Source organism: Aethina tumida, chromosome 7 (assembly GCF_024364675.1).
Source record: "Aethina tumida isolate Nest 87 chromosome 7, icAetTumi1.1, whole genome shotgun sequence".
In the NCBI taxonomy this organism is placed as follows: Eukaryota; Metazoa; Arthropoda; class Insecta; order Coleoptera; family Nitidulidae; genus Aethina; species Aethina tumida.
In genome coordinates, this window is record NC_065441.1 from 6409512 (window position 1) to 6424487 (window position 14976).

The window sequence follows — 14976 nt, forward strand, 5'->3', positions numbered from 1 at the left end:
ACTGGTTTATTGTGTTATATTTATTGTTGAACTGTTTGATGGGGTACAAAAGCTGGAAACCACAGGGAAGCGTTGTGTAGTACAATTATCAGTAAATGCATAAATTTGTGTTCCTCCCAAATATCGGTAATAGACGTAAAGAATCAGTTTGTAGTTCAGGTATCTAGTATACAAAAATAATGTTTGCATGTTGTATAGTATTCCTTCAGCATTCTGAAAAAAATATGTATTATTATCAATTTTTCTTAATTCTATACTTAAATAAGGAATTTCCTCACTTGTAACATCGATTATACTAAAAATAAACTGCATCCTTTAATTCTAATTACAGATAATTTTGCATCAGAATCTATTGTGAAAGGATGTAAATGTAAGGCTAAATGTACTGAATCCAATAGCAATTATTTTTACAAAATTATTATTATGATTTTTTTAAAAACTCTTTTCAATAAGAGGTTATTTTTTGCTATAAATTTAATTAGTAATTAAATTTTATTCCTGTTAGTTTTTAATTGATCATTTAATTTTAGTTCTAATGTAATTAAATAAAATTGTATAAAATTTAATTAAAATCATAAACAAGATATATGCTTCAACATTCAATATTATGTATCATTAATTATTTCACTCAATTTGTATATATTCAAAAATTTATTTAAAGTTGTTTATTGTGTTGATTATATACAATAATAATGTATATTTGTTGTTCCATTGTTTGGTGGATTACAAAATTTATTAACAACAGTGAAGTAATTGCGTAAATTCTAAAATCTTTCAGACATCAACAATAGATGTAAAGATTCAGTGTGTAGTTCAGGAGTAAAGTATACAAAAATAATGGTTGTATGTTGTATAGTACAGAAGAAAAATATATTATTATTAAATTTTCTGAATGTTTTCCTATACTTATGCTTAAATAAGTTATTCTTTAGTTGTAACATCGATTATGCAAAAAATAATCTTTACAGTTACAGACATTTTGGTACCTTAATCTATTTTGAAAACGTAAAAGAACAAGTCTACATGTACTGAATCGAATAGCAATTAATTACTTTCATAAAATTATTGTTGTGAATTTTATAAAAACTCTCTTTCATAGGAAATTATATTTTTCTAACAATTGAATTATTATTTAAATTTTATTCCTGATAATTTTTAATTGATCTTTTAATTTTAGCTCTGATAAAATCAATGAAATTACGTAAAATTAAATAAAATTTAATTAAGATCATAAACATAGCTTCAATATTTAACAATAAATTATTTCATTCACTTTATATTCTAAGAAAGCTTGAACTTTCAGATAATTTTATTGCACAATTTTTAAAATTGTGCAATGGATTTTACCATTCCATAAAATTAAAAAGTTTCAAAATTTTCCACAATTTGCTTAATACCTAAGACTTATGGTCATATAATAAATAATAAATTTAATCTAGATCTGATTTTACCTACAAATTAGTAATCGAGTATAACTTTCCATGTAAGCTGATTTGTGCACTTGTTTAATGTTAAGTGTTTGGTGGAAATCATTGTCGGAATATCTAGTTGATGCTCTGTACTGTTTAGGTTTGTTAAAGTACTTTAAGCAGTAGTAACTATTCCTTATTTAGTTTTTAAAAAGTTTGATAAATTTAAATGTAATTCCATCCTACTGAAATAACTGCAAAGAGAAAAAATGATGTTCAATCTCTTTCTTGCAATATTTTTGCTGTAAATGCTTTAAAAGAAATTTAATTAGAAATATAATCAAGATAAAAATAATAATATATAATTCGTAAAGTATAGCTTCAACATTAAGCATTCTTAAGAAAATTTTTTCTAATTAAATTTTCATTATAATTATTGTTTAAAAGACGTATTTCTTTGGTAACTTCGATCATAATATATATAATATTCTTTTTTCTACTTATAGTTGAGTTTATTGAGACCAATTTAGTGAAGACATCACCATCAACAACGCCACGATGTACAACGGAGGACGCGAGATCAACTACCAGCGTCAAATTTCTTCTTCAGTATCCGACTATCGGATCGAAATAGTTGAACAGCCTGCCACGAAAGCCCTACGATTTCGGTATAATGTTTGATACAACAGATTTTGTAACTTTTTCTCAAAATCAAACTATGAATTTTAATTTTCAATCAATTTCGAAACAAAGCTAGTTTAATTCGATAAAATGTGAAAACAGTGTGATTTAAGGGTGGTGTTTTAGGTACGAGTGTGAGGGTAGATCAGCCGGTTCGATACCGGGTGCGTCTTCAACACCAAAAAAGAAAACTTATCCCACCATCAAGTTGGTGGGAGGTCCGCCTAGGAAGGCGGTTGTCGTGGTCTCTTGCGTCACAAAAGATCAGCCACATAGGTAAAAACATTTATTTTATTCGATTATATTATTTTACTCTATTGTCTACTTAAAGGCCTCATCCCCACAAGTTGGTTGGACGAGACGGTTGCGAAAAAGGTGTATGCACGGTGAAAATCCCGCCGGACACTATGACTGTGTCGTTTCCCAATTTGGGTATCCAGTGCGTTAAGAGGAAGGACGTTGAAGAGTCGCTTAGGATCAGGGAAGAAATTAGGGTTGATCCGTTCAAAAGTATGTCTTTTTTAATTTTCGTATATTTTTGATGTGAAGTTCGTTTTTCTTTTAGCCGGTTTCGGTCACAAGAGCCAACCAATCGATTTGAATACGGTGAGGCTGTGTTTCCAGGTTTTCATCGAAAACGAAAATCACAAAGGTATGATGTTGGAAAAAAGTAAATTGTTTGGAGAATAAGTTTGGAATTTTGTAGGCAAATACAATATACAACTGGACCCAAAGGTCAGTACTCCAATTTGCGACAAAAAAGCCATGATTGATCTTAACATTGTTAGGATGTCGGATTCGGTTAGTCCTTGTGATGGTGGCAAAGAGATACTACTTTTCTGTGAAAAAGTATGTAAAACATCCCAACGTATTTCGTTTGAAATACTTGTAACGACTGTTTTAGGTTAGTAAAGAGGATATTCAGGTGCGCTTCTATGACGACGCGGACGGTTGGGAAACGTCCATCGATATTCAACCGTCCCAAGTCCACAAACAAACTGGGATCTGGTTTAACACACCCGCTTACAAACGGATGGACATTGAGGAAGCGGTGCGCGTCCAGATGCAGCTAAGGAGGCCCTCCGACGGTGCGGTTAGTGAGTCACGGCCATTCGAGTTCTGGCCCTCAAGTCCAGGTAAACCTACTTTTTGAACTGGACAGAATTAAGAGACACTTGGCCTTGAATGAATTTTAAATTCGACATTGTTTCTAGGTAATCACCCAAAACGAAAAAGAACCATGGAGGCCAAGGATGTTTCAAATTTGAAAGCTCGTCAACCTAGTAAGTTATTTTTTCTATTATTCCCCTTGATATTTTCTGGTTTCTTAGCCTTATTTTACGAGGTTCATGGTTTAAACTTTTTATCAAATAATTTAACCATGCTTTATTAATTTTCTTTCATTTTTTAGATATACTAAACATTCCACAAAATAGTATTAAGTTGGAGCCTACAGGTGAGTAAAAGTATAATTTTAATAAATTCAGTGGTAAATAACAAGATGATTTTAGATCCGACATCGCCTTTGTATCCAAACCTGCCACCACAGGGATACAACATCGTTCATCACCCGAACCCGACCCCGTTGCCCGGCACCGTCTACAGGAACCCCCAGTTAAACAACGACTTAAACTGGAGGTCGGCACCGACTTCGAGCCACGCACCCATAATGCCGAACCACATGTTCATGCAAGTGAGACCAGAGATGGGAATGGCACCTCCGTACCCCATGGTAACGTCCGCCCAATACGTCCCACCTGCGCAGGCGCAGTACGAGTTGCCATCCGGCTGTGGGCAGGTGAGGCCATGGAGTGCGACGCAGCCCCAAAATCCTCCAGCGAACAACCAGAACGCGGAGGAAATGCCGGATTTAAGCACACTATCTCTTTCCGACATCGTACCGGACATCACCACGGATAGTCTGACCAACTTCGTGAACAGTCGTGCCGAAGATTTGTTCTTTAGGCCGCATAATTAATAAATCTGGAGATTTTGACAAACCTAGTGACCAAAATATTCGTCTATCTCAATAGTCGGTGACATCTAAACACAATTCAATCTAATTTGATTAATATGCTGGCGCAGAAGAGAACAGACTATGAACTTCAAATTGTACCAATCTCACAGAAAAGGAGCCCAACAGGCGGGAATTGGCAAAGAAGAGATGAATAAATACTAATTGCAGTTGCAAAAAGTGGAATATTTGTAAAATGGAAATATTTTCTACTACTATAGTAGTTAGTAATAGTTATTGTTAATATATAATAAAGATAAAATGGAAATTTTACACACTTTAATGCCTTTGTCGCGTTACTGTCAATATAATCTTAATGTGATTTAACTGAAACAATCAATAAAACTTGATATAAAATATAACAAGATTGATTCAAGAATCTACATTTTCCTAGCTTTTTGATACATGAGGAAAATTCTTCTGTGACTTCCAAGATCCTCTTTTTCAAATTCGGAGCTTTAGTTCAATTTAAAATTGTACTCGCACTGAGGTCTAGGAAATAAATTAAAGTTCAAATACATTTTTATGCTAAATTTGTTTTTCAATCGGTTCCAACCATACAAACTAACTCACATCAATAAATAAATACGATACATCCAGAAGATCATCGTTGAAAATTAATAGGATAAGACAGAAAAATTCAAATAAGTTAATACGAGTATAAACTTAGAATTTTGTAAGCAGGCAACAGGTTTGAATTCATTGATCCAATTTGTAAAAGAAAACTACAACTTATCTGAACATCCAGAACAAGGATTACTATGAGAAACCAGACACGCAGTTTCTCTCTGATCATATGCCCATCATCATCATCAGAGCCTCTAATAGCCTGACTAATTTCATAGTGTGTCACAAAAGAGTTGTTCTTTCAGCTAGAATAATTTTTATAGATTATATAATTTCGTTACGTACTGTAATGTAATTTCCAACAATGTAGATTTTAAAAAGAATAAAGGTATCGTACCATTTTTATAACAATCCACCGACATTTTAAAGAATTTATCGAACTATCCTCCTTTAACCTCTTCTAGATAGACCTCTCTATGTCCGCTAGATGGCTACAAAAGTCAAGATAATTCTTCCATCAATAACCATAATTTCTTCTTATTTTCAATATTTAAACAAAAAGACTATTAGATCTAGATAATTACAAATAAACCTCCAACTTATACAAGTAATTAACACACTATAAGCGGGTCGGGTAAAAATACCCGTCTCGAGAACTGTTGATTGTTAGCGGGTAATTTTTACCTTTTTTGAATGTACTTACTTTAAAAGCGGGTTGAGATAATTTTACTCTATTGGTTTACATACGAAACTGAAAGAATTATTTCTTAGTTTTTGTTATTATTCAACAACTTAATTTGGATTATTTTGCTACCCGCCTATAGTGTGTTAATATAAGGGTTGTGTTTATTTTAATTGATCGTTAAGAATATGTAACCAATTTAACATAATCTGTAGGAACTGTACAACTTTGTTTATAATTACAAACGATGTTTAAGTACTATACAAATTGACCTTAATCATTTTAATAACATTTTATGTAAACATTAATTATGGTATTTAAATTTCGCTCATTTTTGAAAAGGATATAGTTCCTTACTTATTTCAGTCAGTTTATACCATTGTAATGTTTAGTTAGTAAATTCTGAAATTAGTTTATTGTGTGGTGTTAATGTGTGAACTGAACTCGGCAGGTAATTTAATCATTTTGACACATATTTAATTTAAATTTATAAATCTTATACAAGAGTGTCTTTTGGTTTCTTTGGGTTTATCATATTCTTTTCATTCAATTATTTTTTATATTAAGTACAACTTATATTTTTGAAATTAATTTAATTAAGTTCCGCGAAATTAATTGAATTTAACAAACTTGTTTTGTAAAATAAAACGTCACTATTTTTGATATAAAACCAAAAAAACAATTTTTATAAATGGAATCAAGAAATACATGGTTTTTCAATGAATTTTGACATACATTTTTTAACATATTATGCGATATAAATACACATACTACAAAAATAAGATAAGAATAATAAATATTTAAATAAGTCTATTATTAAAGAAACAATGTCTGTGTCTTCTATTCAATTTTTTTGAATAGGCTTTTTGTTCATTTTTTAATTGTTTATCACTGTTCAACGCACAGGCATTAAACGAACAACAATTATGTTTTTAGTATAATAAATGTATGATATTAACATCAACCTTATTAACAATAAATAATTTACAATAAAAAAGTAACTAAAATAAAGTTACAGTGCGAAATGTGCATAACTTTAAGATAACGTACATTCATTTCAATTTGTAGAATGTGAATAATTTCCCTATTGAGTGAATGTTAGACTATTTAAGCCACGTTTGGATTTAAATACACATGTGATGTGTTATTGTGTGACTACTTGTTTAAAAGATTTTATTGATTTACAAACAACAAAGAGCCTAAAAATAACATACTGGTCTATAGAAAAGTACAAAAAGGTGTTGAATTGTAGACTAATTTATTGCTGGTGGTTTTTAAGTAGGATTATAAAATTACACACATAAAAGTTCCAAAAATATGTTATTATAAATGATAAATATGCGTAGAAATACGTAGGTATTGTGCTCATAAATTTCCATTGAAAATTGTTAACAATGCATTTTATATAATTATCTTGTTATTAATATTTAATTTTGTCATTTTTATTAATATAAACTTTGAGTGAAACTTTTAATAATTTTTATTGGTAACACCTTAATCAACTGATCATACATTATTTAACAGGTTGATACATTTATTTGATATGACTTTTCATATAATAAATGTACAAAATATCTAAAATTGGATTTCCACCTTTACATTCAGCATTGTAAAAACTAGGTAAATACCATGAATATATTTTATATTTTTAGTTGTTAGAAATAACTCATTTTCAATGGAAGAAGCAAAATTCTGGCTATTTTAATTTCAACATTGATGACACATCTAAGATCGACATTCTGACTGTAATCATATTTTGGAATAGTTACACACTCCCTTTTGTGGTTTGAAGCCACGATTATCTTTTTTCCATTCATATTAAAATTTACGTTTGACGTGTTGAATAAGTTGTTTAGGTCTGTTATGATAATATTTATTGTCGCAGGCCGCTGATCAGTCCAGAGTGAGCGCTCGAGGATGGAGTTTAAAAATTTAAGGAGTCTGAGTGCTCAGGAACAAAAGGAATTCCTCGACAGTTTCGACATGGTGCTCTTAGACTGTGATGGTAAGTGACTTATTAATGTGCCACCGATTAATTGAAAAAAAATTGCTGTTATTATTTAGGAGTTATATGGTATACGTGTGGAGCAATCCCCAATGCGCCTCTGGCAGTGAGGAAACTCAGAGAATTGGGCAAACAAGTTCGATTCGTGTCCAACAACACGATCTACAGTTTGGAAAATTTTTATAAAAGGTTGGAAAAACTTGATTTTGAACCCGAACCAGGTTGTTTCGCTGTGCCAACAATGGCAATGATTGAATATTTAAGGAAAACCAATTTTCAAAAGCAGCTGTACGTTATGGGACCACCTTCATTGAAAAGCGAACTGGAAATTGCTGGATTTAGGGTCGCCCCTGCTGGGGTAAGTTTTTCCACAATTGATTGATGTGTATAAATATATTTAATTAAATATATATATGCGATCACTTTGTATTGTATAGGAATTGTCTAATTTGGACAGGGTACAATGTTAAATTAATTAACACATTTTTACTATATTTTGTCCAGCTTGATTCGGAAAAATATGTATACAATTTTATAGAATAAGAATATAGTAGTTTTTATAAAACTATATAAAAAACAATAATAAATATTATTTTAAATGTCGACATTACATAAAAGAGTTATGGCTAAAACATTAAACATTTAAAGAAATTGCTATCCTAATGACAACTACTGTATATCCTTAGACTATAAATCAACAAAATTGTTTTAACAAATCATGGATATTCAAAATTCCGTAGCTTGTAATTAATACTTAATCATTGGATAATTGCATGCATATGTATATGTGTCACCAAAAGTAAAATAAAAACTTATCGCTTATGAACGGTTTTGGTAAATAATATTTTACCAACTTTCGGCTACTTCTCAGTTTCGATAGTGTATAGTGCTTTTTTCAGAAAAGGTAAAGGTACAGTAACTAACAATCAATAGCTTTGCTTGCTTTCAAAATATATTTTATATTGAAGAAAAAAAACACTATATTAATTTTTTAGCCTAGTTATGTAGAAGAAACAGCTTCAGCTTTGTTGGCTGAGTTAAACGACAATCCGGACGTTGGAGCAGTCATTTCAGACATTGACATTAATGTTTGCTATATGAAACTAATGTTATCTACTATTTATCTTAAAAGGAAAGATGTACTTTTATTAATGGGCGCAGGCGAAAAAATCATGTCTCTGAATGATAAAACGAGAATATTAGGTAACTTATTCACGGTCAATCACTGAAAATTTAATTTGATCCTTTTAAGGTCCCTATTATTTCCAAAAGCTGTTGGAAGAAATGACAGGTGTGGAACCACTGAAGTTTGCAAAGCCAAGTCCTTTGCTAGCTGACTTTATAAAAGATAAATTCACAATAAAAGATCCTAAAAGAGTACTATTTGTTGGAGACATGCTCAACCAGGACATGGGTTTTGCAAATGCGGGTGGTTTTCAAAAATTGCTGGTGTTAACTGGTGACGTACAAAAGGAGACTTTACAAAATTGGGATAGACCAGAAGTGCTAAAACCAGACTATTATTTGGATTCATTCCCGTCGATTATTGATGTTATTGATAACTGTAAAGACTTTACTACAAAGTGACTCTAAGGATAGTTTATAATAATATAATAAAGGAATTCTGCTATAATGTGTTTAATTTCCGTCACTATAATAATAAAAACTTTTTCTAAGACTACAACACAATCAGTGGGAATATTTAAAAATAATAGCTTTATTTTCTTAGACTTAATTACAATAAAGTGTATTTAAAAATATGTAAACTTTTATGTGTAGCCTGGATTCGTACCTGGGATGCATGACCTTGTCCAATACACAGTGGATAATCCAGATGTGGGTGCCGTAGTGGTAGACATAGACATCAACCTAAACTTCATGAGCCTTATGTTAGCAAAAACTTACTTGGCAAGAAGGGACGTCCAATTATTATATGGAGCTACCGATAAAGTCCTTCCAATGGGCCCTTCCGTAGAAGGGGGACCTCCAGTAGAGGCAATTGGTAAAAAAATTAAAAACTAATTTAACTGTTGTCTTATATGTATTTTTTAGGTCCACATTACTTTCAACATCAGTTAGAAAAAATATGTGGAGTTCGCGGCATTCCCTTTGGCAAACCCGGTCAAAAAATGGCCGACTTTATAAGGGCGAAGTTCAATATCACTGATCCGAAACGTGTGCTGTTCGTGGGGGACAATTTAATACAGGATATTCAGTTCGGTAATAGTAGTGATTACCAAACACTTCTGGTGCTTACAGGTATCACAGATATGGATGATCTAGAAGAGGATTGGGATTACCCCGATGCATGCAGACCTAATTATTATCTAAATAGATTCTCAGAATTGACGGATATTATTGCGAATGTTGCTTCTATGAACAAACCAAAAACCTCAAGCACTACTAGAACTCCTCCTAGCAATACAGCAACTTCTCCCAGCACTTCTGGTTTTTTAAGATACATTCCACCCACTGATGTATCTCCTCCAGACAAATCGAAAACCCCAAGGGTTTAAAAAGTGTCTTCCAGTAATGTCAATACAAGTAAGTTCCTTCAAGCAGCTTCTTCTGCCATTTTTTCTAAACTAAAATATATTTTCAATCATTTGAGAACTTATTTAGCTGGTTGAAAGAACTATATTTAAATTGTTCGTCCGTAATTATTGAAATAAATTATATATGTACAAATTTATTTAGGTAATAACCAATCCAGTCCAATTTTTTTTATTTGTATTGTAAAATTTATGTAAATTTATAAAATTTGTGATCATTAAATAATATACATGTACACACATGAGTATATATGAGTTTTACTATTTTACTTAGATAGGCCACTAAATAAAAAACTAATAGTGAATTAAGCTGTTTATTATAAACTCGTTACTTTTCATATTTACAAAACCATTAAACATCAAAATAGTTTCAAAATAATTAAAACAAGTACACTTTGTCACCCAATCACCAATATAATTACAGGTGTATATAAAGAATATTGCACAGCCTTATACATTAAAAAAATCATTTGAGACTTAACAGCTTAATGTACTTTTATGATATGGACTTCTTTAAGATACCTAAATTACTTCTAAAATATGATAAATATAATATGTAATACAAAAATGAACAAATTAAGACAGAAAGATTAAAATGATTGAACAAAATGTGATTCTTTATACCTAAAAGAGGTGCAAATAAATAATAATAAATTTAAATATTTGTATATTTATATATTAGTTTTGGCGTTTTCCATTGCTTTCAGTACTATATTTAAATTTTTAAATAGAAACACAACCACACCAAAGTATGGGACAATAATCGTTTAAAAGAGTGTATATAAATGTGCACTAAAATACAATTTATAAAAAGACATAACTAGACAGTAAAAATAAGACCACATTATCCCAATATTTGAATAAAATAAGATTACTATTATAATGTACATTATACTAAATTGTGTAAGGCTTTATTAAATTTTCAGAAAAAGCTTTAACGCTTTCGACACCGCGTACTTCTCTATCTAGAAGCGGCAACTTGACCACATGAAAGTCCTCATACAAATCGTTAATTTGATCTATATATTTCTCTTGTATTTTATATCTTGCAGAGCACATTTTACAAGGCGCCTCACCAGGCTTCTTGAACAACAACTGATTGACTATAATGTTATGAGTGTCTATTTTACATTTAGTTAACTCTTGTACAAGTCGTTCGGTTTCATACAGTGACAGGAACTCCGCAATACAAACGCACACAAAAGTGGTCTGATCCGCGTTTTGGAACTGTTCATTCATGGTTTTGATAATGGCCAGCATATCTTCTAATTTTGAAGTGAAATTGTCGGCGGTCAAGTCCGTCATGCCGAATAGCGTGCTGCATTGCGTCATGAGGGGTGTCAGCTTCATTTTTAATCGGAGCAATTTGCCCAGTCCTTTTTCCACGACCTGCGGGAACGACAGAAGACGTAACGTGTGACCGGTTGGGGCTGTGTCGAAGACGACGGCGGAGAAGTTCATGCCTTTGATAAGACGCATCACTTCAGCGTAACTCATTGCCTCGTCGATACCGGGGATTGAGCCAATTATTTCTTGGAAAAATCCTGAAATTAATAATGTTAGTATCTAATTAAATCACAACAATGGTCTAATTAGACCAATATTCTTTTATTTATGTTTTTATACCACATGTTAGTTATTTAAATATTTACTTGGTTTAAGATATTTACAATTAGCTGAAAACACAAATTTAACTATTTAAATTTATCATTATGACAAAACCTCTTGTAGAAATCACATTCACCTTTACTTAGTTTAATTGCATCTGTTTCACCGTCGAAATATTCTTCAGGCAACTCATTAACACCCACATTTGGATCAATTTCCATGGCATATAAATTAGTGAACCCCTTAACCAAAGTGGGGACTTTGGTGAACTTTTGATCAAAGGCATCTGAAATATTATGTGCTGGATCCGTGGATATAATCAACACTGATTGTCTAACCTTGGATAACTGCACAGCTAAGCTGCAACTGTTGAAAAATCATTAATCTGATGAGAAATAGTGGAAAATGATAATACTAACCTACATGTTGTTTTACCAACACCACCCTTACCACCCACGAAAATCCACTTTAGAGTGGTTTGTTCGATTATGTTTTTTAAAGAAGGTTCAAGAAGTTCCAAATTAGACATAATTTTTAATTTAGCACTGTAATTTTAAAATAACCTCGAAATGTTGACGGCAAAACAGATGGGATGTCACACCATCACAGATTCGCAACAACCAGAATTGAATCTGCCATGTTTTCTTTATCCCTGTTCACCATTGACAAGTAAAGGTACACTTAATTTGATATTTGAAATTTGATGAAAAAAATTGATATTTAAGAATGTGGTGATTAATTAATGTAAGATAATTTTTCATTTTAGACAGATACATAGAAAACATCAATAAAACTAATATATGAAAGTAAGAAATTATTCATGCGCATGCTCACATATACTGGGAGTTTAAAATGCAATGTTGCCACTCTTTTATTATCACTTACTTTTTGGCATAAAATTTATTACATTAACCTAACATTCAAAATATATTTTATTTAATTATATTTACATATTACTTTTAATTGCTGTTTAGTTCTAGGTGAATTTTCCAATGTTTTGAAGAAAAGAGTTAATTAAAATTAAGAGTTTTATTAAAATATAATCTAAAAAATATATTCAGTAATTAATACTATTAAATTTAAAAAAATATATTTGTGAGCATTATCATGCAGGCTAAAATCCAAAATCGGTTCCGTAAAATCACAGTTTTTGAACAAAATTAGAAATTAATAATGTGAAAAAAAGAACAAAATCACGAACAAAAAAATGTTCGTTAAAAACAAAGATAATGATGAAAGGGCTTGATTATTTATTTTATACTGAAAAGGAAGGTAATAAACATTCTTCTTGAAAAATATTGCTAAACTTTTCAAAATGTATCAAAGGGTAGAAGAATTTAAAACGACGATTGAAAATAAAACGAAAATTCTCTTTTATTTATTTAATTTAAAACATTCAAGTCAATATTATTATTTTGGAAATTTTCAAATAATTATATGAAAACAAAAATATAAGAAAAGAATCTTTTTATTTTAAAATGTATAAATAAAATGTTGCATAAAGTAACAAATTAATAAATTAATAAAGAAGTACGATAAGTATCAGCTTATCAAATATAATTCTTCATATTAGTATTATTATATATGCTTATTTATAATACAAAAAGTTAATATAAAAATTATAAAGTGCGTACGTTGTCCTTAAGATTAATCCAATCAGGTAAGTGTTTGTCTTTAATGTAGTTTTCCCTAGACAAGCCATTTATGTTCAGCAGTTCTGTTGCACCATAAATTGCTCCTAAGTAATCAAAACAATTAATGAAATGTAAATTATATTATTTAATGTATTACCTCCAAGCCAAGCTGCAAAGTTTTCCTTGCATGGTAATGTGTGGAATTTAAACTTGTTAATCTTCAATGTATTGTACCTTTCAAACTGTAATTGCTTCTGCAGTTCCTCCTTTAGTCTGGCTTTAAAACCTGGTACCATGGTTGTGCCTCCTATGAGAATTAAATTTTCCGCCAGTTGTTGCCTCAAATCCATATCAACTTTCAAAATTGCATCCAAAATCATTGTGGATAAACTTAAATGATCATTGTCTTCATCATACAGAACTTCATAAGCCATTTCCCTACATTTCCCTGATACTAGTAATGTATCAGTGCCAGCCAAAGGAAATTTAACATCTGGACATGCTGTTATTTCAGGTTTGGATAAGGCTAACTGTTCTGCCCTGGCTTTTTTAGTTACAAAGCAACACTTGACTTTCACATCTTCCAGAACTGACTCAGGAATATTTTTCACACTATTTCCAGCACTGTCGAGCAGTGACTTGATATTACTACAACAACCACTAATTAGAAAACTTCAAAAACTATTTAGTGGGGATTACTTGTGAACAGCTTCTCCTCCAATGGGCAAAGCCTGCCAGGCTTGAACAATAGGTAAACCATAACAAATGGGTATGACAACTCCTTCCTTGTATCCAATGTCAACAACCAATGCTGTTTCAACAGCCAAGCTGGAAAGTGCCACTAAATGTGATGGTAAGACTAACATCATTGACACTTCATAATGCACAAACAAAACCTACAATACTTATGGTAACTATATTTATTTATGACAATTTAGAGTATCTAACCTTAGCTAATGTTTCCCTGAACAAAGTAGGAGAGAGGAGACTTTCAACGACCACAATTGGCCTATCTTTCGGACTAATTAAGGCATATTTAAAGTAAATCTTATGGAGAAATTCAACAAGCAGATCATACAGGTCTTCAGAGTCTTCATAGTCAATTATCCGTCTTACACGTTTCGTTCTTTTACAATAAACTTCAGAACGGATTATGCACCTTGGTGAGAATTCTCCGGTAAATCCGAATCTGGAATTAACTGTTTAAATTTGGGTTTTCAAACATATCATTTAAACTGACTTGGTGTAAGCGGATCCTATGTCCAGTACAACGATGAGTTTGTCACTTGAGGCTTCGTATAAGGGCATGTTTGGTGGTTTGTATCATACATAAAACATTGATATTCAAAGGAATAACGTTGTTTAAGGTTTATTTGCCACACAATTTGACATTTAAACATAACCTCAAAATTTAAATGTCACTTTTTAGTTGGGGTGCTGTCCGTATTGTGGGTTGCATATTTACTACTGTTTATATTGTAGGTAAAAAAGTACTTGATTAAATTTTTTAAAATATATTATTACAGTTATAAGTATAACTATAAATTTAAAATAACTGATACACATAATTTGACTATAAATGAGAAGCAATTCGTTAATTTTTGTAGTTATTCCAATAGTTTTGTATATTACATAATTTAACTAAAAATTATTCTGAACCTTAAGTTCCACTCACTTAATGAAGTACTATAAATTTGATTTTTATTTATTTTAAATGTTGTTTATAATTATTTCAACTCCAGTGTAGGGATTGTAATTAATGAAAAATATTTTATTAATTCTTTTATTTCTAAATTTACAAGTTAGCAGAAAATTTAGAAATTT

General features: G+C 31.0%; 4 protein-coding genes across 8 annotated transcripts; 2 read left to right on the forward strand and 2 right to left on the reverse strand.

Annotated features, from left to right (window-relative positions):
• The first annotated feature begins 1 nt into the window (after position 1).
• Positions 2-4377, forward strand: LOC109605113 (embryonic polarity protein dorsal). Of its 3 annotated transcripts, none has more exons than XM_049969918.1 (10): positions 2-159; positions 1916-2077; positions 2217-2366; positions 2422-2600; positions 2656-2742; positions 2797-2939; positions 2995-3226; positions 3305-3373; positions 3502-3546; positions 3602-4377. In XM_049969918.1, the coding sequence occupies exons 2-10, from the start codon at positions 1968-1970 to the stop codon at positions 4066-4068; spliced, it is 1482 nt and encodes a 493-aa protein (XP_049825875.1). In that variant the 5' UTR covers positions 2-159; positions 1916-1967; the 3' UTR covers positions 4069-4377. The 3 variants fall into 3 exon arrangements, with proteins under 3 accessions (XP_049825875.1, XP_049825876.1, XP_049825877.1); XM_049969919.1 differs by having other exon boundaries at positions 1921-2077; XM_049969920.1 differs by lacking the exon at positions 2-159 and adding an exon at positions 1467-1569.
• A 1341-nt stretch (positions 4378-5718) lies between these two features.
• Positions 5719-10158, forward strand: LOC109605115 (uncharacterized). 3 transcript variants are annotated; one of them, XM_020021685.2, is made up of 5 exons: positions 5719-5804; positions 7239-7358; positions 7418-7716; positions 9138-9360; positions 9411-10158. In XM_020021685.2, exons 2-5 carry the CDS (start codon positions 7271-7273, stop codon positions 9872-9874), a joined length of 1074 nt encoding a protein of 357 aa, XP_019877244.2. In that variant the 5' UTR covers positions 5719-5804; positions 7239-7270; the 3' UTR covers positions 9875-10158. The 3 variants fall into 3 exon arrangements, with proteins under 3 accessions (XP_019877244.2, XP_049825878.1, XP_019877245.2); XM_049969921.1 differs by lacking the exons at positions 5719-5804; positions 9138-9360; positions 9411-10158 and adding exons at positions 6851-6973; positions 8354-8561; positions 8611-8991; XM_020021686.2 differs by lacking the exon at positions 5719-5804 and adding an exon at positions 6886-6973.
• A 52-nt stretch (positions 10159-10210) lies between these two features.
• LOC109605114 (ATPase ASNA1 homolog) lies at positions 10211-12170 on the reverse strand. Its single transcript, XM_020021682.2, has 3 exons — positions 11938-12170; positions 11655-11884; positions 10211-11454 (listed from the first exon to the last, which is right to left on the reverse strand). Exons 1-3 carry the CDS (start codon positions 12045-12047, stop codon positions 10805-10807), a joined length of 990 nt encoding a protein of 329 aa, XP_019877241.2. The 5' UTR covers positions 12048-12170; the 3' UTR covers positions 10211-10804.
• An 800-nt stretch (positions 12171-12970) lies between these two features.
• Positions 12971-14544, reverse strand: LOC109605116 (actin-related protein 10). Its single transcript, XM_020021688.2, has 5 exons — positions 14393-14544; positions 14101-14341; positions 13852-14048; positions 13310-13800; positions 12971-13256 (listed from the first exon to the last, which is right to left on the reverse strand). Exons 1-5 carry the CDS (start codon positions 14458-14460, stop codon positions 13138-13140), a joined length of 1116 nt encoding a protein of 371 aa, XP_019877247.1. The 5' UTR covers positions 14461-14544; the 3' UTR covers positions 12971-13137.
• Positions 14545-14976: the final 432 nt, after the last annotated feature.